Source organism: Tenrec ecaudatus, chromosome 5, assembly GCF_050624435.1.
Source record: "Tenrec ecaudatus isolate mTenEca1 chromosome 5, mTenEca1.hap1, whole genome shotgun sequence".
Classification (NCBI taxonomy): Eukaryota; Metazoa; Chordata; class Mammalia; order Afrosoricida; family Tenrecidae; genus Tenrec; species Tenrec ecaudatus.
In genome coordinates this window covers 182,509,504-182,533,983 of record NC_134534.1, presented here as the reverse complement: position 1 = coordinate 182,533,983, position 24,480 = coordinate 182,509,504, and the positions used below count along the sequence as shown (strand labels likewise).

General features: G+C 43.0%; 1 protein-coding gene and 1 pseudogene across 1 annotated transcript; one reads left to right on the top strand and one right to left on the bottom strand.

The window, feature by feature from the left end:
* Positions 1-530: 530 nt before the first annotated feature.
* On the bottom strand, positions 531-22,240 carry THUMPD3 (THUMP domain 3 tRNA guanosine methyltransferase). Its single transcript, XM_075550413.1, has 10 exons — positions 22,153-22,240; positions 20,508-20,784; positions 19,097-19,174; positions 13,900-14,379; positions 11,897-12,027; positions 10,225-10,294; positions 6,476-6,591; positions 2,796-2,906; positions 1,899-2,022; positions 531-1,568 (listed from the first exon to the last, which is right to left on the bottom strand). Exons 2-10 carry the CDS (start codon positions 20,760-20,762, stop codon positions 1,434-1,436), a joined length of 1,500 nt encoding a protein of 499 aa, XP_075406528.1. The 5' UTR covers positions 20,763-20,784; positions 22,153-22,240; the 3' UTR covers positions 531-1,433.
* Positions 2,989-10,990, top strand: LOC142448438 (poly(rC)-binding protein 2 pseudogene; annotated as a pseudogene).
* Positions 22,241-24,480: the final 2,240 nt, after the last annotated feature.

The following is a 24,480-nucleotide window of genomic DNA, read 5'->3' as shown; positions in this document are numbered from 1 at the left end:
TTTTTGCTTTAGTATTTAAATTAAATTTTTGAGGCCATAAGTTGATAGGGAAAAAATACTTTCTTTAAAAATATTTTTTTAAATGCCCATTCTGGCAGGTACTTGGTAAAACGGGTGTGAGAGTGATCCTCACATTTTGTTGTTTTGTACAGTCGTGGATGCCCTGCCCTTGGCACGAGGTTTGAGGTTTTTGCACCAGAAATGAGGTTTCTTGTCTAGCCCATAAATGTAGCCATGTGGTCCGAAAGGAAAGCTCCAGTCCAGGATACGCGGTATAAGCATGGTAGTACCAGAAACCATGCCACGCCTACTGGTTAAGTTATCCAGGAGAACTCTTTTAAAAAAATTATTTTTTTAGGGTGTATGGATTATCCTAGGTTTCTGAATCTTCTTTTAAAGGAAATTCTAAATGTAAGGTATCAAAGGGTAATGTGAGTAGTAATACTTTATAATTACTAACACAACATGGAATGTAAGCTTTGTAATCAAGAACTCCAAAATAAATGGAATGCCAAAGAATTCAACACAGACAATACATGAAACTAAACCCAACCCAACCGGTTAGCCCAGGGAGCCCCTATTACAGGTCATTGCATGTTCCACACCACACTGAGCAAGGGCTTTCAGGTTGGGCCGTGCCAGGACTAGCAAATGTGAACAGTACATGACCCCAAATTTAGGCTTCTCATCACGCACATCTATTCTCGTGCTTTTTAAGAAACGGATAAAAATACTTTGAAATAACACCTTTGTGTACAGAAAAAAAAGTTTATTTTAAATTTGGCTTGTTGGTCCCACACCTCTATGTACAAAAAGGACTGTTCTATTCAACTACTCAGCAATCTTTGTAATTTCCTTGGTAATCTATATTTCAGTTCCATGTATTGATATGAATATCATGCATATTTTAATTTTTAAGGCCGATGGTAAAAGTTCCTAAAAGTCTTGAGTGTTGATCTTGTCATAGGGGAAATACTGGTCACCAATTTCATTGTTTGAGGCTCATGTAATGATAACCGTGAAAAGCAAAGCCATATCAATGACCCTGTCTGGCGTGATCTCTGCCTGTAAGCCAAAGTAGCTTTATTACACACAGACAGGGTGCAGCACCATCCTGCATGTGCGTGTGTGCAGTTCTAAATCCAAATCCCAAAGCCTTTTCACTGGGCTTTAAAAAACATTAATTGCTCAGCTACTCTTTGAAAAACAAGCTCTGCTTTCTCTTAAGACTATTTCCAGTTCTATCACATTACACGTGTAATTTTTGCTAAGCAGGGCGAAGAGCTTTAAATGAAATAACCTCATCATGAACTGCATTTGTTACTACTAGTCACTGCTCCCGCGCACACCTGGCCCCTTGTCACCGTTTCCAGGGTTGGGAAGGATGGGTGTCATTTGTCATCTCTACTCTTTGCTTTACCAAGGGGTTCCCTTTATTCATCTTGTCCTGAAGGATGATCAAAAGCCTGCTGGGTACGCTTGAGAAGATAAACTGCAGCATGAAGACCCCCTATGTTCACCCAGACAGTATGCACCTTGCGCCACATGTGTCCCAGTCCAGATAAGGCCTGTGTGCACACAAAAAGAACAAGGTAATTAGGGTAACAATCTATTAAACCGACCAGGTAGAAACATTCAGCAGAACCTCTCATTCACTGCCATCAAGTCAATGCCAACTCATAGAAATCCTCTTTGACAGGGTGGACCTGCCCCCGTGGGTTCCCGAAACTACCACAGTAGAAAGCCTCTTTTTCTCGCAGCCCAACTTGTAACCACTATGCCCCCAGGGCCCCCTGAAGAAACATTAATAGAAAAGGAAACGGCAATCCAAGATCCCAATTTCTCCTTCGGAACAACCTGAAGTTGCCACTGGCTAAACTTGAGCTACTGTACAGCACCTTCGTGAAGCATTTCTTGTCCTGAGTGAGTAGTACAGCTCGTCCCGTCCCAGGTCTACACACTCGGCCCATCTCTCGTAGACCAGCAGGATAAAGGTTCCAGTTTCTCCTCTTGGAGCCCATCCTATAAAAAGGCATGATTCCAGCACTTAATTGTTGAAGAGAAATACGAAATTAATTTTTTCATTGCAATAATTTTTTTCATTAATTTTTTCATTGCAATAAGTTATCTTATGTATCCTGAGGCATGAAAATAGCTATAGAAGCTATAGGTTTTGATGATTACATGTCAATGAACTGAGTGATCGTACATTGCTTGGTATTTTTCAATTACGGATTAAAAAAAATCATGCCATCAAGAGCACAATTCATGGCGACCCTACAGGACAGGATAGAACTGCCCCTGTGGGTTTCCAAGACTAATTTTCTATGGCAGTAGAAAGCCCCATCTTGTAACCTTGCATGGAAGTAGAAAGCTCCATCTTCTGAGGAGCAGCTGATGGTTTTGAACTGCTGACTAGCAGCCCAACATGTAACCACAACCATAATAGTTTGCAACCTCATTTTCTTAGTGAATGTATGCAAGTTGTATAAACATATTCTCAAAAATCATTAATCTTGGGAACTAGAATGAAAAGCAAATTTTACTAAGCCAAGGTTAGAAAGTGAATTACAGATTCATAATTTTAAAATGAAACTCTTAGTTATCCTTAAAATGTAGTTATATAAGATATTCGTGAGTTATGAAAAGAAGAAACAAAATGGGTGAATCATACTGTTTAAATTCATAAGTGAAAAGCATGCCCAAAGAAGTCTGAAAAATGACAATGTTGAGATTCAAAATACAAATCGGTATAACAGTTAAGAGTAAAACTTAGTTTTAAAATCAATTACTACCTTTTTCCAAATGGCATGTCAGTTACAATAATATCCACAGAGCCCGTTCTTAGTGGCAGATTGCAAACATCCCATTGAAGAGCATCTATGGGCAGACCCCAGGATGGTTTACTGTGGGAACAGAGCAAAGTGCTTCAGTGTCTTCAGGAGTATGAAATGGTGGGGGGGGGGGCGGGCTTCCTGAAGATATTTATACAGTAAAAACCAGTGACAACTTCAATAACATGAATAGGAACAATTCTAAAAGATAAAACTGGTAATGGCTGACATGGGAAAACTTTAAGAGTGACACATTTAAACAAAGGCGAAGATTGATTTTCATCAATGACGTGTCTCACAATACACATGAACACAGCAACAACATAAACCCTGCTATTGCTGAGTCAATTGTAATGCATAGGATTCCTGAAGCTCAAACGGGCCCTGGTGGTGCTGTGGGATAAATGTGGGACTGCTGACTCACAAGATCTGTGTTCAAGCCCCACTGCTCCAGAGGGCTGTAGGTTTCACAGCTGGATAAATGAGATTATCGGCTCCAAAGGAAGCAGTAAATTATATCTCTGAGAGGTAAGACATTACCAGTGAAAGCTTCTTGGGGCAAATAAGAATGAACACTGAGAAGACTGCAAGATGACACACTTGAAAGCAGCAAGTCTACAGAAATGTACAACTAGCAAATAGACGAGGACTTATTTTGAGATTAGAACACAAAAGGCGCAGAAATTAAATGTTAAGTACGTATTTAATAAGGAATCCAGATGATGCAATAAAGGGCCAAACCAAAACCAACCAACTGCCATGGAGTCGATTCTGACTCAGGGTGACGCTGTGGGACAGGGCTGAATTGCTCCCAAAGGTTTCCAAAGCTGTACATATTTGTGGGAGCGGAAAGTTTCACCTTTCCCCTCCGACATGCTGGTGGCACCCTAGGTGCTGAACAGAGTTCCTTAAACATTACAGTTGCTTTTAAAAGCACACATTAACATTGCCACTGTTAAGTACCAATAACTGCAACACAACAAATTATGTAAGCCACAAAATGTTCAAAACTCAAAGGAAATTTTCACTGAATACAGGCTGAATAGACAAAAGGTTCACAGAGGCTGTGAACAAATGAAATACTCTAAAAATGTTTACCAAATTTCAAAGGGAACACAAGAAAAAAGACCGTATAATAAGCCTCAGAGAGCAGCTTAGGTAAATAAAACTTATAAAGATTCATTTCATCACAGTGTAATACAAAATTACAAACCAAACCGTTCCAACCGCTTGTGTCTAAAAAAAGAATTCCCTCACTCAGTATGCGATCCACAGTCCCATAGCATAAGCCTCACCTAGGAGCTTGCTAGAAATACCTTCTTGGGTCCAACCCAACCTAGTGAATTAGAAGACGTGGGGTACAGAAAGGTTATTTCCCAGGATATCCCCCATATAACAGGCCAAACCTAAAACACTGCTTGCTAATACAAGGTAAGTGGCTGTACACTTAGATGTCAAGGGTTTAAAGGTTATCTGCCTGAGGGTTATCAGCCATCTAGGGCAATCAGACTGTCCTAGCCTAGGTGGACCCACTCCCTTTTGATAAGGATAGTGGATTGGAGAGTCCAAAGACAAGGTCAAGGAAAATCAAGGTTAGGGCGCCATCTTCACTCCACTCATCTTGTCACATGTATGCCCCTAGTGCCTCCCCTACCTACTGCGTGTACACCTCTAGCTCATTCCCCTCCTATCTCACGTCCCTAAGTGTGCATAAGCCGTGAATGGAAATATATTTGCTCTTTGCTCTAGCTGCACCTACTTGGCCATCCCAGAGGGAAGGAATTGTATTCTTGTCTGATGTCTCTTTCATTTTACCCCTCAATTACACAACCGTCCCTTGGACCCCTTTGATTGTGGGGGGTGGTACCCCACATTATCAGAGTTTCCAGGTGTCTAAGCTCTGGCCTTAAAACAGCAGAAGACAAACTAGATGACTAAGACCGCCTACAAAAATTAGAAATTCATCAAAAGATTTCAAAAAAGAGCAAAATGATAGCCCACAGCTGGAGTTTAAAAAAAGCAAAGGCAGACATAAAAAATGGGGCTAATCTCTAAAAGTTATGTATTTCAACACACCAACAAGAAAGACAAACCATCCAATTAAACATGGGCAGAGCCAAAAATAAGACACTTCACCAAGGAAGACATGCAAGCAGCAAACAAACCTAGAAACCCCCCCATCACCCCCCACCCCCACCAAAAATAATCATTAGAGATACGAATCAAGTCAAGGTGAGAAAAACAGCAAGCCCTGGTGAGGGTACAGAGATCGGAGCTCTCATGACTGAACTGATGCAAGCAAGGTGGAAAGTGTATGGTGCGTCCTCCAAAAGTTGGAAATCAACTCATGACCCAGCAATTGGAAATCAACTCATGACCCAGCAATCCTGCTTGGTATGTATCCTCAAAAAATAAGCCCTGACAAGAGTAAAACTGCACACCCATGGTCCTCTTAGCAGTGTTCAGAAAGCACACACAGACAGAAACAGGAGGTATGAGAGGACAAGCTGAAAATGTACACGGAAAGACTTTCTACAAGTATATTTCCCTTTGCTGCAAATAGATTCCTGAATGTAGTGGAACATACAGGCTACAAAGCATGAAGACTTCTTAGACATGACCAGACACCTTGAGGGAATGAGTCCTGGGGCCCAGGACCAGTTGGGACACCAAGGTCAAGTGACAGGACAATCTACATACCCTACTGTAATGGATAGTGGAGTCTCAAAAGCTCATGAGTGGCCATCTAAAGTGTAACTGGATGAAAAAGAATGAAGAAATCAAGGTCATAGGGGAAAAAAAATGAAGTTAGGCAAACATTAGCCTCAAAGGCCCTAGCGATTAGAACTAGAAGGTGGCAGGCTACAAGTGAGAACTCCTTTGAAAGGGATCCCATTAGCATGTTCTGGAGAGATCTAAGAATGTGGAGCAAAACAACATAAAACGGACAAGGCTTGAAGCAAGTGCAGACTGGTGGAAGCCCCTGACAATGGTCCCAGTCACTCTGGAGGCTGGGATATGAACCAATCTTCCAGGCTCGATGTTCTGGCCAACGCCCCCCTACCAATTCTAACCCATCCTAGACTGTTCCATAAGGTTTCCAAGACTGTAAATCTTAGCCAGAGCAGACAGCCTGAGCTTTCTCCCCTGGCCTAGCTGCCAAGCTGTGGTTAGCAGCCCAATGCTACACCCCATGCCAGATTTCTAAGAAGACCATTAGTGACAGGGAGGCACGCGTTCTTCAGAATACACATTTTGAATAGGAACCTTCTGAGATCAAAAGGGGGACATTTATCCAAAGATAAAAATTCAGATGGGTTGGGAAAGGAGAAGGGATAGAAATGGGAAAGAGGAAGGGGAGGAGGTGGGAGTGATATTCTGTTATGGGGACTATAAACAATGACATGAAACAAAATGTATGAAACATTGAATGGAAAACGATTTGCTCTACAAACCTGCACCTAATTCATAAGTGGAAGTTTAAGCTGTGTAAAATTTAAGTGGAAACTTAATATTTTCATTTAGGTTAAAAAAGAAGCCACGGTGCATTTGGCACTAGTGATAAACTCAACATTAAAAGGAATTCTGTAAAAAAAAAAAAAGGGATTCTAAGAGATGGGCCAGTCTCTTGAGATTTTTACCTTTCTTGAATTTGGTTTTTGTTCAGTAGAGACTCGATGTTATTTGCTGTTCTATTCACAGCCAATGGATTATTGTCACCAGCAATATGATGACAGTTAGACCACTCAGTAGCTCCCTGAAAGATAAGAAGTGCATATTACAACAAAAGTTGCAAACAATGATTAAGGGTGGTTCATTTCAGTTAATTATCAATAGACAAGATAATTCAATGCTTTCAGAAGTGGCAGAACATTTCTTGAAATGTCATTTGCTTGCCAAACTCTTATTCATCCTTTAAGGCCCAGCTCAAATATCACACCCTCTGACATCAACCCCAAATGCTTATTTACGCCTTCTCCCATTTACCCTCCCAAAGCTCCCTGTTCCTATGTCAACTACTGCATCTGTTCTTTCCATGCTTTCCTGCCCTCTTGCAAGGCTGGGGAATCAAGGCTGGTGTGTTCCACTGAGTCTCTCACCCAGCCGTGTTTGGCACATTCATTTAGTTGCAGAATATGTGTGGTTTGGAAAAACATCAACTCCAATCGTCCAAACCTACACCCTTTGAAGTTATCAGCAAATGTATTTATTCTGATATATGAAATCGTGGACAATTTTAAAATAAAAAGCAATTTACTTTGGGTAGTTGTATAAACTCTGGAATGCTAATTACCATATCCCTGATAGGATTTTGCAATTTTAAATTAAAAATGTTTTGGCAACTGCTCACAAAGTGGGGTAACATAGCTTCCTAGGCCAGAACAATGTTCTAAGCAGATTAACAGGTTTCTTACAAAGAGCAGAAAAAGGTTCCAGCTTCTGCTTCAGGCTAAGTAGTGAACAGCAAACAGTACCACACTGCTAATCTATGAATACAGTACTTTGTATTTACTAATAATCTTACAGAAGTGACTTTCAAACAAAAGGGATGTTGAATTATCCAGCACTAAGGGAGAGGAGGTCTGGAAAAGGGAGGAAGAATTTAATGAAAGCCTCTCAAGAGATACTGAGTTTCCAACTTTTAAAAAAAAAAAAACATGTTCTTGATTTTCAGCCTTGGGAAGTAATGAGTTTTAAACTATGTCCACATTTTAAGGGACTATTCTAGATCATATATTTTATGCTTGGGTGATCAAATTTGTAATATGCACTCTGAATACCTCTCATTTTGATCATCCATCACTTAGGGTTTTCCACATTGGCATCTTCATACCTATCCTTATATGGAACCGTTTCAAACTGTCATTTCTGGAGCCTGTTTCTGACCTCATTCTAGCTCTGTTGAGTCTTTCTTGACAGGTCGTGTCATTATTTGCTATTTCAGACATGGTTCAAAGCTAGACTAGGAAAATAATCTGCAGTTGCCTCTCGCCTGCAGTCTTTGGCTTTCACCACAACCAGTGACCAAAGATGTGACCACTCAAAGTCCAGCTCCCCAGAACACTGCTCGACATGGAGACCGGTGTGAATGAAGGTGCATAATGTCACTTTCATCATCTGGCTACTTGTACATGGAAAGGAAGTGGCAGTATCATCAGAAGGAAAGGAGAATCGGTTAAGATGCGCAAAGAGTTGTGCACGTATCAACATCTAAAGAAAATTGTCCTGAGAGAATTATCACTTTGGCTGTACCCACTAATGACATCTTTAAAGCCTTTGCTGTGATCATTGCCAAACTAGAAGGAGGGTATCAGCAACTCTATGAAAAGTGGACTCCCCAGGCACCCTGAGACTGGTGGTCCCTGCTAGTCAGTGTGGCTCTCATTGGGAAAGGTGGTTGCAAAATCGAAGAAATTTGAGAGTTCAGGGACTGAGGTCCAGGTGGCTGGAGATATGCTTCCCAACTCAACTGAGCAGGCCATCACTATTGCTAGCTGTCCGCCATCCATCATGGAGTGTGTGGTCATGTTGGAGTCGCCCCTGGAGGTCGTGATCATCCTGTACTGGCCCAAGCCATCCAGGTGGCCAGTCATCCTTGCAGGTGGTCAGGACAGGTACAGCACAGGCAGCACAGTGCGAGCTTTCCCCACACCATCCCGTCCATGTGCCTCAACCCTGACCTGGAGGGACCACCTCTAGAGGTCTTACCATTCGGGGACAGTATGCCATTCCCCAGCCAGATTTGACCAAGCTGCACCAGTTGGCAATGCAACAGTCTGACTTTCCTATGACGCCTGGCAACGCCGGATTCAGTGGCATTGAATCCAGCTCTCCAGAGGAGAAAGGTTTTTGGGCAGGTTTGGATGCGTCTGCTCAGGCAACTTCTCATGCACTCACCATTCCAAATGATTTGATGGCTACAAAATTGGGCATCAAGGCGACAAAATCAATGAGATCCGTCAGATGTCTGGGGCGCAGATCAAAATTGCACACCCAGTGGAAGGATCTACTGATAGGCAGGCTACCATCACTGGATCTACTGCCAGCATTAGCCTGACTCAATGTCTAATCAATGCCAGGCGTTCCTTGGAGACAGGTGGCATGGGGAGCAGCTAGAACCATGCAGACTCATCCACCACCCAGGATCCATCTGTGTACTTTCTCAACAGTCAGCAATTCCAGATTTTAAATAGTCTGTAAATTTTCAGTTTCTATACTTTATCATCCACTTGTGATATTTTAATTAAAGCATTTTAATTCCTTTCTCTATTCAGCTGTTAATGCTGAAACCCATACTTAGTTGTAGAAGCTTCTCCTGTTTTTTGGCTCATGAATTTTTTTTTCCTGTTTGTTATGGATATGTAAGAGTGCACTATTAATACATTTCATTCTAGTTCTGTAATGTCAGGAACTTTAAAAAAAATTAAAAGATGGACTGGAGCTTTTCCTTTGTGAATAGAACAAACAAACAATCTGCTTTTATCTTATAATTCTTTTTTATCACAACACGTGGATTTCTTTAGCCAGAGTAACTGATTTAGCAGGGACCAGTAGTCTTGCGGTCTGCTATCACTTCCTTCTTGGGTGGTAACTCCGGATCATGGGTGTCGTTGCCAAATCACATTTCGGGTTACTTTCCCTTTCATGGCTTGCATCTTTCCAGTTCCTATCCACTTACGGAATCTCTCTGCAATTTATTTCCATGGCTTTAAGTACATTATATGGGAGAACTGAACACGTTTTTACAAACTTAAGGAATTTTTACTGGGGATCCCCTTTTCCAGCTCGTTTATCAATGCACAGATGTTGTCATCTGGTAGGTGCTACATGTTTTTAGCTTAGAAACTGTCTTTCCTTTTCTGGCTTTGTGTTTAGGCATCTTTTATGAGTCCTTTCAATGTCACTGTTAGTTTTGAAGAGCATTTAGTATGTAACTTTGTTAGATTTCCCTATAGTATTACTACTACATAATGTCTAGGGGTTTTCCCTTTTTACTTAACTCCTCTAAGAATCTAAGTGGATTAAGCATGATTTCATGTTATGAATTGGCTTTCTTCCAGCTTATACATATGTCTTTAACTGTTTCCCTTCCAGGTAAGTCTACCAGCTTGCTTGTGATGGATAAGGAGTCACCACTTTGTAATTCTGTCTCCTCTGTTATTAATGAATAGATAGATAGTACTAACAATCTAGTTCTTTGCCACTTGGCTATTTTATAATAAGTATTTACTTCGTTTACAGAATGTTATCGTTTACTATTATTAATTTTTTCAAAACTCTTGGGTCATTGATTCAATCTTTGTAATTTCATTATGCTTTATGTGCACATTAGATTTAGACAGTTCCTGATACATCACTTGCTATCTAAAAATCAAAGATCACTTATTACCTCTATTGGTATTGCCCCTGTCCCACACATTGGATCCACTACTACATCAGCAGGCCGAGGAGCACAGAGCCTGGGAGAGAAGGAAAGAACAGTGTGAAGACCGAGCGCCAGCGCCAGTGTGAAGACCGAGCCTGCAGCAGCAAGAGCAAGGCCCTCTCAGGCTAGCAAGAAGGAAACCAAATCTACATTTATTTTTAAGGGACTTCTACCTGATTGTTAATGCTATATTCTAGTATTTGGGGGGAAAAAGTCACTCATATGACCAAAAGCAGTATCTTCCAGACGTGTTCTGAAATCCCACTCCCTAGATAGGATTTTAGCTTACATTATTCTAGACCTTTTAAAGTGCACTTACAAACATGTCTTTAGAAAACAGTTTTTTCTTGTACATTAACCTGTATTGTTTGTTACATGAAAAGTGAGGGAGCCCTGGTGGTGCCGTGGGTTAAGCACTGGGCTTCTAGCCACAAAGTCAAAACCACTGGCCACGCCGCAGGAGAAGTACGAGGCTTTGCACTCCTGTGAAACTGACAGTCTCAGAAAGCCACTAGGGGAGTTCTACCCCACACGGTCCCAGCTAAGGGACAAGCCTTGACGGCAGTTTGGTTTGGTTACAAGAGAAAGCTCAAACGTGCCGCAAATAAGACAGCAATATAAGCTTACTGTCAATTAAGTATCCATGATTAATTTTCAAAATAAATTTCTTGAGGGGTGGGGAAAAACTGACACCAAGGGCTCAATAGAAAGTAAATATCTAGAAAATAATGATGGCAACATATGTACAAACATGCCTGATTCAATTGATGTATGGATTGTTACAAGAGTTGCAAGAGCCCTCAATAAAATCTTTTTCAAGAATAAATAAACTTCTTCATGTATTAATAGTAACTGCTGGAGTTTCTTAGCATCTGCTTGGCCTTGATTTACGCTCTTTGTGGGAATTATTACTGAGAGAGTTTTACCTCACCTAGTGCTCCTACACAGGACTACCACCAGTCCATGTCTTTAAATAACAAATTTTTATTTTCTCACAAATTGGAAAGCTATTAGTCTAAATCCAGGATGCTGGTTCGAGGGCTCTGGCCCTCTCCCTCTTTTGCCCTAAAGGAAAGTCTGTTTCTGTTAGCTTCTACCTTGAGATCTTGTGACTTGCTGTCTCTGGCCAAGTTTTTGCTTTTTTTGCTTGATTGTTTAATCTCTTTTATATTTCAAGAGTCTGGCTCCAGATATAGTAATATAGTCTCATTAAATAAAGAAAACCCATGCCCAAATAGAATTATAGGGGTTAGGACTTAACCCCAGTTATAGAGGTTAGTACTTAAACCACTTATTTGTGGAGACACAATTAAATCCACATAGGGAGCTTAGATTCTTCTTTTACAGGTTAGGAAGCTGAGAAGAAAACATGAAATGACTCGTGAATGAATACACACTAAGAGCCAGGATCAGAGGTGCTGTACGACTATTTGTGGAATCAACTCATGGCCATGGGTTTTAGTCTTTATGATGGAACGTAAGGAGCAATGCTTAGGCACTCAGGTGCTGCCACGTTTGCCTAGCCACTACCCCAGCAGAGCCCCCAGTTTCCACACGGAACCTCATTAAAAAGCCCGCATCTTGAAGAGAATGTTCAAGCCACGGTTCAACCTGAGCGACAAGTCCATCTTCGTACCTGAGCATGCCATGTGCAAGAGTAGATCTAAGAGTTGTGGGTCCAAAATGGGTAATATTTCTTCGGTGGAGACTCTCTTCTGTCAATGCAATGCCCACAATAACCTCATTATCGTGAATATTCAAAAGGACCTTCCATAGGGTTACACAAGACAGACAAAAAATGACTTCAGGGTTATTCAAATAGCACTTAAACATTTTCAAACGAGAGGCATGTTTATGAGGGAGCTTCAAAAGGTTTGTGGAAAAATGGAATTACAAGATGGGTTTTCCCACCAATTTTGAAACCCCTTCATATTTTGACTTATTGAGGTTATACTTTGCATAGAGAAATGTATACAAATCTTAAGTGTACACCTAGGTAAGTTTACACAGACACACACACACACACACACACACCCATAAGTACTCGTGTATAAGCCATTTTCCAGCACATTTTTCATGCCATTTTCGTGGTAAAATTAGGTGCCTCGGCTGATATTTGGGTCGGCTGATACTCGAGTACATACAGTATATGTACTTGTGGAACCACCATCCAAACTGAAGAACATTCCAAACACCCACTCAGGGCCTTCTATGGCCCTCCCCGGTCACGCCTCCCCACCCCACGTGTAATCATTAATGTCATAGTACCATCAGTTAGGTTGGCCATTTTTCAAACTTGATTGATCTAAATGATCCACGCAGTTTATACTAAAAGATTTGCAACCTCCCAAGCCCTGATATTGATTTGAATGTTTCATTCACTGTTTTTAAGTTAGCCGTAACTAGCTTTCTCAAAGATCTTCAAATGCAAAGGCTGGGGTTTCACATGCACTCTCGGAAAGCATTTCAAATAGGAAACTGCAGCCAGACACTACCGGCACAGTAACTTCCAAGGATGCGCTCCTACATCCACCAGCGCGGCGCCACGCTTGCGCTGTGGCTTTGTTCCACTCGTCCAGCCTGTGGAATCCGAGTTTCTTAGCCCCCGACGCACAGAATACTGAATTTAAGCTATTCGAGTTCAAATATGTTCCTCAATCTTCTATTTAAAATAAAACCACTTCCGTTTCCTCCTCTTCATGCTCACAGCAGCTGATGATGATACGTCTTCCCGAGTGCCAGGATCTGTTCCACACTCGGCATTTGTGGCCTCATTTCAGTCACACCTCGGAGCCAGGGCCTCTGATCATCCCCTCTGGGTAGATGAAGCAATTATCCAGTGTCATACAGGTCTTATGTGGGACAGCTGGGCTCAGAACCAGGAGGACCGCTCCAGACTCTGTGCTCCAAGCCCCTATTCCAGTTACCCAGTTAGTCTGCTCATTCTCTCAGCAGCAATGAGAAAAGCTAGTATCAGTGTGGGGGGCACCAATAAGGGACTTGCTCCAGATGCAAGAGTCCTCAAAGCAACAGAAAATCACTTCTTGGTCAAAATGCCATCTGCTAGGGGCCTTCTATCAGGGATGGAGATTCTGGTTCATCCTGCCCATCGGTGAATCACCTGTGGAGCATAGCGCTGAGACCAAGGAGAGTAAACACGTGAATCGGGCACTGGGAGCTAGAGTCTGGGCTTTGAAATCAACTAGCACTGAAGGAAGGGGCCAGCTAGCCTCGGGAACATCTGCACTGACGTCCTGACCTGAGGGCAACGTATATTTTTAAAATTCTCTACTTTATCATTCTACAACCAAAAACATAAAATTACAAAGTAACTTTGAAAAATCTCCAAGTTTACAATGTAAGTGTCCTTGCAATGCGGTAAATGGGACTAGGCTCAACATTTGAACACTGAGTCCTTATAGCCTCCCCTCCGTCCACTGTAAAGCCATCGAAATCCAGCAGCTGTGTGCAACACAACCAACCAGAGTAGGGACAAACGTTCTCCACTGACCCAGAAAGCCGGCACCAGGTACAGTGGGCTCTAGCTCGCCCTGGTTTTACTATACCAGGTGGCGTCCCAAAGATTGTAAATGCATTCCTTACCTCATTTCAGCTGAGACCACAGCAGTCTGAACCTACCTCCACATCGAACTTGGTCATGTCAGCCTTCCACTTAAAATACTCTTGGACAGCGCCTCCAAAGTCTCTCGCAGCCTCATTCGAGGTGAAGCAGTGTTTCTCCCCTGCCCTGTTGCACGTGACTCTAAACTTGAGCACCTGAAGGTCAGTTTCTCCTTTGCAGCTGTCTTCAGTCTCATCTTCTTTGGAAGATGCCAAATCGTCACCTACTAATGTTGATATCTCCTCCTTAATAGCTGGATTTTCATAATAGTCTAAAATATTTGAATCCCACGAATTACTCATGAATTCTTTTTTAACATCTCTCTCAGCTCTTTTTCCTCCTTGTTCTTTATTAATCTTATCTTTACTTGAATTTGGATTTATTTTTTTGCACTTTGTTTTTTTCTTCTTGAAACTGGTGTTCATCTTCCATACTTTCATGGGGTCTGACCATGGGAGGTTCTGAGCCAATTCTTCAAAATCCTTTAGCACTTCTTCCTATAAAGAACAGAATCATCATGGTGGGCGTGGTGAGAATGCAGCGCAAATGAGTAAATGACGTAACACCTACACACTAGGAACTGAGGACCTCACTTACAAGGGCAATGGATTATTGATCTTGGTTTTTCTAGGCACTCTTCAAGCTCCCTAAATGACCTCTACCTGCGTGGGTCGAGTCTGACAGTGGGGGAAGAGACTGATAGGATTCACATGTGCGTGATTACAAACAGGATTCCTTGGCGTGCCATCCTGCTGTGCATACGATGAGCCCTCAGAGAAGCAGGAAGGGAGAAATCTCATCACTAGGAAAAAGAGCTGGAGTGAAGCATGTTCTCTGGACCTTAGATCCCTGCGCAGCGAACCTCCTGGGTCCAGAGACAGCTCTACCATCCGAGGAGCAGCAGAGCCAGGAGCTGGAGCATGCAAGAGCGGTGAGTTTCCCAACCCACTGAGCAAGTAAAATTGAGTTCTTTTGTGCAGGAGACTGGCTTGTGGAGTGGGGTGTCTCTAGGCACTTAATAGGGGAAGTTGAGCCGAGTGCTTCAGGCTGAGGCTTGTGGAGTGAGGTGCCTCTGGGCACTTCATGCAGGGCACTGAGTTTGCCGACCAACAGAGCTGGACGACTTAGGGCTGGGCTTCACAGTGGAGTCATATGCCCTTTGGGGCATTTATTACTGGACCTGTAAGAACTCTGTAACAGGTCCTGAGAAACAAATCAACTTTACGCATTTCTCAATGGCATTATAACCTGTTAATTTCCTTAATAAACCCTTTAAAGCAGTGGTTCTCAACCTTCCTAATGCTGCGACCCTTTCATACAGTTCTGCATGTTGTGGTGACCCCCTCAACCGTCAAATTACTTTCGTTGCTACTTCATCACTGTAATTTTGCTACTGTTATGAATTGGGCAACCCCTGTGTAAGGGTAGTTTGACGCCCCACAAAGGGTCACGACCCACAGGTTGAGAACTGCTGCTTTAAAGGATCACTCCCTCCTCCCCACCCCCGAGTTCTGTGTAGCCATTCCAATGAATATTAGAACCTAGAGATCAAGAAGAAAATACTAATTAAGACAAAACACAGATTAGGGAGCTACAGTAATTTGTTACAGTGGCCACACAGAACACACAAATAAGACTCACAATTAAGGGGGGATTACAAATTAAGCCGCTGAAAAACCAACAGAATGGTAGACCAAAGGATGACCTAAAAATGGCAGACCAAAAAAATTCAAGCAGAAAGAAACCATTAGCAGAGTGGGAAGGAGATGATGGATGGATGGAGGATGAAGGTTTACTTCTCACTGACTAAGTTTATTTTTGTATTTTTGAAATTTTGTGCTGAGTATAAAATGAACTGTTATTTAAAACTAAAAATGTTATAAAGGATCAGCAAATCTACTCATTCCATTTCTGAATAGTATCGTGATTTAAAAAAAATATATATCCAACCATGCCCCTACATGGCTTAAAACCTTCAAGTAGCTTTTCTTTCCTGTCCCCTTCACTTGTTCAATTTATTGCTAGATAAATATATATACCTATGCCAATATTTCTATTTTCACAAATCAATATATTTTCTTTTTTTTAAATCATTTTATTAGGGGCTCATACAACTCCTATCACAATCCATACATACATCAATTGTGTAAAGACATCTGTACATTGATTGCCCTTGTCATTCTCAAAACATTTGCTCTTCACTTAAGCCCTTGTCACCAGGTCCTCATTTTCCCCCTCCATCCCCACGCCCCGCTTCCAATAGCTTTTCACTGCACACAGAAATCCAAATTCTTTAAAGAGCAACACAATCAAAATCTTGCGTCTTTCTAATTTCCTTTCTCCATTCTCTTCCTCTGCTCGGAAACACATTTGTTACTTAGTATTTCTGTGCTGCTCACTCCTATCTCATCATTTACTTGCATTTTAAAGGGCATATCCTCTTCCTCTGAGTATCTGCTTTTTGAAAGGCGGCTTCCTAAGCCTTATTGCTGGAGCATGACCTGAAGTTAGGCAGTCCCTGGGTGGCACAAATGGTTAGGCGCTCAACTACTAACTTGGGAGTTCAAATCCACTGAGAAACACCTTGGACGAAAAGTCTAATCATCTATTTCCCCAAACTCATAGCCTTGAAAATCCCACACAGTTCTGTGCACACAGGGGTGCCCCATCAGTGGGAATAAACTGGACTGCAGCAGTCTTGGCTGCAGGGTGGGGTGGGGGTTGCTTTGTTCTGAATTTGAAGTTAGGTGTGGTGGAATGAGATATCTTAATATGTCTGTCTACTCAGGTTCTGGAAATCCCACCCACCAAATGACTGAGTTCAAATGACTGGGTGGAACCATGCAAACAAGGCACGCGTGACACTAATAGAAAGGCTGGGTCAGTTTCTAGCACCCCTGCCCCTGGCTGAAAGGACGAGCCAGCTTGGAATCAGCAGCCGAGGAGAGAAACCCAGAGGGCCTTGGAAGAGAATGTTCAAGACCTCTGGAGTGGCAGAGGCCACTGAGACCAGTTGCATCAGACCATTGCAATGGAAACCCAGAGGAGCAGGGCCAAGATGATACGGTACCTTCTTATCTAGTCCAAGCCTATGGGATGTTGGGACAGTGACAGGCAGGCTGGCTTCCTGGCCCACGAGGGTTAAGGCCAAGAGACCACTTGGCCCAAGAACGGCGGAAGAGTCATGGCTGCTGACTCAGAACAATACCCTTACTTTTGGCTGATTCTACCCTGTGCTAAACTATTAATCTCTCTAATAACCTCCTTAATTGTGAGCACTATTTGCACATTCTGGGTGATCACTGTAACATATTATTGAAGCCAGCATGGGTGTGTGGGAGAAATAGATTGTGTCTGAATAGGTAAAGAAGGATGGACCATCGAGGCTTTATCTGACCCTGACCCCTACCTTGTGACAACAGGGAAACCAGAGGGCAGCTTGTCCACCTTCACCGGCACGTACTGAAGTAGGTTTTCCTGCTTCGTCTCCTCCCAGAAGGTAAGTGCATGGCAGAGGCTTTTGTGTTGATCACTACTAAAGGAGAGTAGTCTACCACTAAGTGTCCAGAGCTACACTGTCCAATCGAGTTGTCGGTAGCCACAACAGCCATTCAAATGAAAATTCAACCAAAGTCCAGTCATTAGAGGCACTGGCAGAGGTTACACACTGGGCTAATTGCAAGGTTGGCAGTTTGAAACCACCAGCTGCTCCTCTTGTAGAGTCAGTCTTGGAAACTCCCAGGGCAGTTCCACCCTGCCCTGTCAGTGAGTCTCACCTGCAACATAGCTTAGATGATTCCTTATGGTAAGACTATAGATTATTTTCCCTTGCTCAGATTTGAACATCTGCCTTAAGCAGCTCGTAAGATTGCAGACTGGCACAGTGGGTTGAGCACTGTTGAGAAGTTTGTCTGAGCCCACCAGCTGCTCCTTGGAAGATGAGGCAGTCTGCTTCCTTTGTAAAGAAAGGGTCTCAGCAACCCTACTGAGCAGTTCTACTCTGACCTGTAGAGTTACTATGAGTGAAATTCAACTGAAGAACAGCAAGCTTGGTTTGAGTTTTGGAACACACAGTATTCTCATGAATATTACTTTATCCCTATGGTCAATTTTAGCTAAACAGATAGGTCTTTAAAGCAAAGAGTAACACCAGGTACACACACAACTAATAAAGCAAACTCACTGTCACGGAGTCACTGCTGACTTGTAGTGACCCAATAGGACAGGGTAGACCTGCCCCCGTGAGTTTCCGTGACTAAAACTCTGTATAGGAGTGACAGCCGTCTTTCTCCCACAGAATGGCTTGTGGTTTCGAACTACTGACCTTGCGGTGAGCAGCCCGTCGCATAGCTATGCCACCAGGGCCCCTTCACACCACCAATATCCAGTCAGAAGGGTTCTGTGCTGCAATTCTAGTTAGTAAGAGTCTTAATCATTTTCAGTCTGAATTCTTTGAGGTATGGTTGTACTTTTCTAGACTATGGGCTCTTATCAGTTTATCTGACTGATTGATGAATGTTTTGGTTGGAAAGTCACCTGTTGGCTATAAATAACAACTGAGAATTAGGTACTACATTATGATTTTTAAGAAGAGGTGACTTCCAAAATAGGTCATATAATAGATACAAAAACATGTTTAAGCATTTGACTCTGAAAAACCTGACCAAAAAAAGCACTGTGGAAAAAATAGGAAGATCTTACTGCAATTTATCTTAAATCTTCAGCTGAGGCAGCAGCTGAGTATCTGGGAATCAGAAGCTAAGTGCAAGCTGGGGACAAAGCTGTCATTCTAATTGAAGGAGTATTGCGTTATGACTTTGGCTTTATTTCAAAAACTGAAATTGGAAAAGAAAGCGGGGTAAAAGCGGAATGCTGAAAGTGTGATATGTAGGTGACATAAACTGTCACTTGCTCTTTGGTTCACAGTCTGGAAGAAATTCTATTTTGGAACTATATACGTCAGCAGAGTTTTAATCTAAAGTTTAAATCTTTCATAAAGTAAATCCAACAGTTTGTGTTAGTGTAAGTTTTGATGATTTTCAATATGATCTGTAAAAATGTCTCTTGGAACGGATTGTCAGCAAATCTCTGCATCTTATGGTAAGTGCTTCCCAGCACTGTGTACCCTGACAAAGCAGGGACAATGCTGACGACAGAATTTAAAAACTGGAAATCATCTCTTTGGGGAAAGATGACAGGTTTGGGATCGCTCACCTTCGTTTCTTTGAACTGGTAATCTTTAAACTCCTGAACAACCACAAATAAGTTATCAACTGATCTCAAGCAATGAACCTGAGAAAGGAAAAAAAAAAAATCAAATTTCTGAGTTTTGAGAAGCACCAACTTTCAACATTTAAATCTACAAATGAAGTACGTTATAAGGCAGCTAAAAGATACTTAAACAAAACCCTGCCAGTCTGCATCTCTTTGACTACCCAACTGCTTTCCCCACAGAATGGGGGAGGCCAGGGAGGAGCTTGAACACAGGGGCAAGGAGGGTTGCAGGGGGGGGCTTCATCGTGCTTCCCTCCCAGTCCTATGGAGCACACCGCCTTTGGCCGTGGTTCAGAGAACAGGGCCGAGGGCCAGCTTTCTGACTAGCGAGCGACAGTTTGCTCCTTCTTCCTAAAGCCTGGTAATTACGGAGAATAACAACACCGTTAGTGCCTATCTCCACAGGTCTGGTAAGGACTTGTAACAAAATAATGAAAAATACTGTTTACCAGTGTATGTCAAATATTTACTGGGTGCTTGCTATACCTTAGCTAGAGCTATGATAGTAAAAAGTGAAAAATATATAACAAAAAAACTCTCCACAGTCCTTACCCTCATATTGCTAATGTGGTAATGAGATACTTCAGCTTTCATTATGGGACGGCAGTTGGCTAAACTTCACCTCACCTTTGGTGCTTCATGACTTCCGTGCAGGAATTTCTCTGACACCAATGGAAAACAACAAAACTCTCCTACTGTGCTTTATCACCAAAATCTAGAACATGTTTTCCAAGTGGGAGATGGAGGGTAACTACAAAAGCAGATACCTACACTTTATCCTGGACTGTGGGCTGTAACACAAATGCAGTTCATTGCCAGGGGGTGGTGAATACTTCCCCCCCCCCCATCATTTTATTGGGGTTTTTGACAGCTCTTATCAGGATCTATACATACATCCGTTGTATCAAGCACATTTGTAGATATGTTGCCATCATTTTAAAAACATTTTCTTTCTACTTGAGCCCTTGGTATCACCTCATTTTTACCCCTTCCCATTTTTTTTAAAAGGGGGTGGTAGGCCAAGTCATTTTGGGAACCTATGATCTAGAGCACGCAACTGAAAACTGTGTGGCAGATAGTTGGAATTTCTTCTGAAGTCACACAGGAAGATTCTAGTGAATTCATCCTCAGGGAAATTCCAGAATTCTTTCTGAAACTAGAGCAAATCTCCAAATCAGTACTAGCCAAACTTATAAACTAGTGTCTAACAGAAAATGAAATAAATCGCCATTTTTAAGTTGCCTGATTTGACGCAATGAAAAGCACAGGCATCCGAAAGGACTCTGTAACTAGCAAGGAATTGGAAATTGGACCCACTTAGAAAATTATTAAAATCAAGTTACATGCAAACCTGAGCCAGACTTTCCACTGAAATGTCGAAATATATCTTGCCCCGGTCTTTGCTTATTTTGCATGATGACCTCAGTTTCTCTCTCACTTCATCTGCAGCTGTTTGCTCAAAGCCAGTTGGTACGGTGGCTCCAATAGTGACTTGGAGGTGCTCAGTCTCATTTCTGTGGTGACGTTCTGCCACTTGTATAAACCTCTGGTTCTCAAGAGGATTTATATCCAAGAGTTGGTTAGTGTCTTCTTGAATGTCAGACATGCTGATGTACTTCTAATATCCCCTGGAAGGGCAGTAACAAAAAATACAGCCCAATCATATCACCTCACGACCATACTACCAACGACAGTACACTTGCTTTGCTTTGAGGGGCAGGAAGAACAAGGAAACATAACTGATGTAGCCCTATTCAGTCAAGACGCCTGATGAAGCACTCAGTAGTAAAAAGATTGAATGAAATATGGGCAGAGAGGAAGGTATAATGCAATAATATTATTAAACTTGAAGATACCATGGGAAAATAAACAAAAGTATTCCCACAGCATGCAAAGTTTAACTGCGGGTCATGTATGTTGTTAATCGACAAACTCATAACTACAACAGTTCACAATCTAAATATAGAAGCTAATTAAGCACATTCACATACATTTCTGCATCTAGTCTTCTTGTCTATCCTTAAGAACACAGGGTGGTTTTGAGTTGTCGTAGATAGAGGATTTGAATTCTTCACCACCATACAAGGGTTGAATGACTGAAATCAAGTTAATTCTCCTAATCCTCACGTTCCTTACTGTAAAATGGGAAGTAAGTCACACCTCCCCAATGGCATGGTTGGGAAACGTTACCGAGACTATCCGAGGTATAGGAGCCCTGGGAGTTGGGCAACTCTAGGCCGGCAGTTCCAAATCACCAGCCTCCTTCCCAGAAAGGTCTCGCTTTCTACTCCCGGGAAGATGTGCAGTGCAGGAAAACCGCAGGGGGCAGTTCTACTCCCTCCTACGGGGTTGCTGAGTCGACATCGACTTGCTGGCAGAGAGTTTGAACGTGGAATCGCTCGTCCTCTGATATGGGGCGAGATTCACGCACTTAAAAATGAATGACCTACCAGCAAAACGTTTACCCACTCCACTACCCAGAAACTGCAAGTCAACTTAAATGTATCCGAACCCTTGAGGGGGTAATCGGTAACTCTCACCAGATTTGCAAGAGTGCGATGCGCAATAACCTAGGCAGAAGAGTCGGCCCTACGTGTGCAGTTTTGTGCTCGGGAAAAGCCACGATGTTTATCACGAATAAAACCCGATGCTGTGCTGAAGGCGCTCGGAGCTGCTGTGACTACCATCTCCATCCTCCCATCAGGCAGCTGCACAGGGAAAGGATGTGCCTTTTAAAGGCATCAGCGGCCAGAATGGAATAGGACCCGTCTCCTGACTTCCGCCCCCAGCCCCAACCTCTGGGGAAGGGTGATGGCCGTGGGCGCAGCCAGAGGGCCCGCAAGACACTTGGTGTGGCCCAGGGCCGGCGTCCGGACTTCGTAACAACGCTGTGGCCCTAAAACTGGCTGCGAGGTAGAGCCCGCCCCGCCCGGGACGCCCAAGCCCACCCCTGCCGCCTCCCGAGGCCGGAGGGCGCAGACCCGCCGCCCGGTTACCCGCTGCGCAGCCGATCATTCCAGCCCCGCAGCCTCGGACCCAGCGCACCCGGATCACGCTGCCGGAAGGAAGCTGCTACACTACCCCGGAAACGGAAGTGGAGCCCGGCGGTCCCCGCCCCTCCGCGCAAGGGGCGGGCGTTTGAACTCGGTCCTGGAGAACGGAGCACGCGCACAAAGCCGCGCCGGGTCTGCACGTGCGGGCTGCGCTGTCTGTCCCTGCGCCGCGCACCTGGAGCTGCAAGCCGCGTCGGGAGACCAGGAGGCGGGGTGGTAGTCACGAAAGGCTGTGCCACACGCTGGGTAAGCGCCGCCCCGCACATCCCATCCGTTCCGACCACAAATTTGCCGAGTGGCACTATTTTAAAGTCACAGAAACGGAGTGGCAAAGAGGTCACAAATATCTTGATGAACCCATTAAGCACAACATTTTAGAGACAGTCGGGATTTGAAAGTAGGTGATGTAATTCTGGAGTACTGGCTTTTAACCCCTAAGCATGTCCCTAGGTCGCACACGCACCATCTTCGCAATTGTTGCCTAATTTCTTACCCAATACGCATCTTTAACTTAAGACAATTTCATCGTAAGAGGAAACGATTGAACGCAACAAAAATGATGATAGAGGCTACGATACTCTCAGGAATGAAGTCAGGAAGTGTATACAACAAGAACTGTTAACCTCCTTAAGTGGATGCCGACTCGTAGCGACCCTGTCGGACAGAAAGAACTGTTCCGCTTAAGTAGAAAGCCAGGCTTTCTCCCACTGAGCGGTGGTGGTTTCCAACTGCTGACTTAGGATCACAGCCCGTGTAACTACTACGCCACCAGGGCGCAGCACACTATGAACTGAGAAATATAAAAGCGAATCCACCTTAAGCTCTAGAGAGCTGAGGTCAGAGGTCAGTTTAAATATTAAATGCAAAAATTGGGGAACAGGAAATTTTCTTGATTTCCTGTAGGACTTTCTGTAATGAGTCACAAGATTATCATGAGATACCCAGAAGCTTCAAAGTTACTTATTTTTCTAATTGTTGACACCCTAGGACCTGCATCCATTAGTATTTTACAAAATTGGTTTTGCAGGGGACCTGATATAAGCATTCTTTCTGAGAACCAGTTGTGCAAGGAAGGGACTATGCAAAAAGTGTCCTGGGACAATTGTTAACTGCCTCTTGCCCCACCCTCAACTTCCTTACCAAGGGCAGTTTAAGTCCCCACCCCCCAAGTACTATTATCTAATTCAACATTAGCAAGACTGAAGTTTTTCCTTGCTCCATCACAACCCTACCCACCTACAATGCCATAAGTTAGCAATTTGAGCCACCCGAAACCAAATCCACTGCCAATCGAGTTGATTTTGACTTAGAATGACCCTATAGGATAGGGTATAAATGCCTTCCTGGGTTTCTGAGATTGTAACTCTTTACTGCAGTAGAAAGCCTCTTCTTTCTCTAATAGGGGGCTGTTAGTTTTGAACTGTTGACCTTGAAGTTAGTAGCCTGATGTGTAACCACTATGTCACCAGGGCTCCTAGTTTGGGCCATAGTAGCAGAAAAATGAACCCTGGCTGCACAATGGCTGAGGCCTTGCGCACAACAGCTGCTCTGTAAGAGAAAGATGTGGCAATCCGCTGCCACCGAGATTTTCCAGCCTTGGAAATTGTTGAATTTTTTCGTAGCAGATAAAGTTGCAAGTAGGTTTTCCAAGTTGAAATATTCTGGTCAAGTGTTTTCGTTAAGTCAGCAAAGGAAGAGATGATCTACAGACAGAAACAAAAGAAATAATAAAACTTAATATGACAATGATTAACTTATAATAATACCACTACTTAAAAATGAGAACCAAAAAAAATGAGAACCAATAGGAATGAATTGTAAAAGATATGCAAAACCAGAACGTTTTTTTAAAATTTTAGCACACACACCCCAAAAAAGACCCCACACTCTAAGCAATGTTTAACCTTATTTTCAAAGAGCTTTAGATGTAACACAATAATCTCTAACCCTAATGTCACCAAGTTAGGCTATATCAAGGAAATATCAAGTGTGGAACTGGTGTGGTGTGGAGTGGTGCATGGCATCGTCTAGCTTCACAAGATGCTCGGTGTTCTTGCTCCCTAGGCCAGGAAGCCCATCAGTCTGTCTCATGTTTGTCTCTTGGTCCATCTGCTGCTGCCATTTCAGAAGTGGGCAGGGGCATCTCACTATCAACAAGAAAGAACAGCCAGGTGTTTACCACCTTTGTATCCCCCAAATCCCTGCATTTAGGTTCCATGATCCAGGATACCCCAAGACCTTACCTGCTCTGGTATCACTTGAGGGCCTCAG

Coding starts and splice junctions, on each gene's coding strand:
- THUMPD3 (XM_075550413.1), bottom strand. CDS start 20,762: ATGTCTGACATTCAAGAAGACACTAACCAACTCTTGGATATAAATCCT. Junction 14,380..19,096: donor ACCAGTTCAAAGAAACGAAG/GTGAGCGATCCC, acceptor TGTTCTTTATAG/GAAGAAGTGCTAAAGGATTT. Junction 2,907..6,475: donor AAAAACCAAATTCAAGAAAG/GTAAAAATCTCA, acceptor CTGTTCCCACAG/TAAACCATCCTGGGGTCTGC.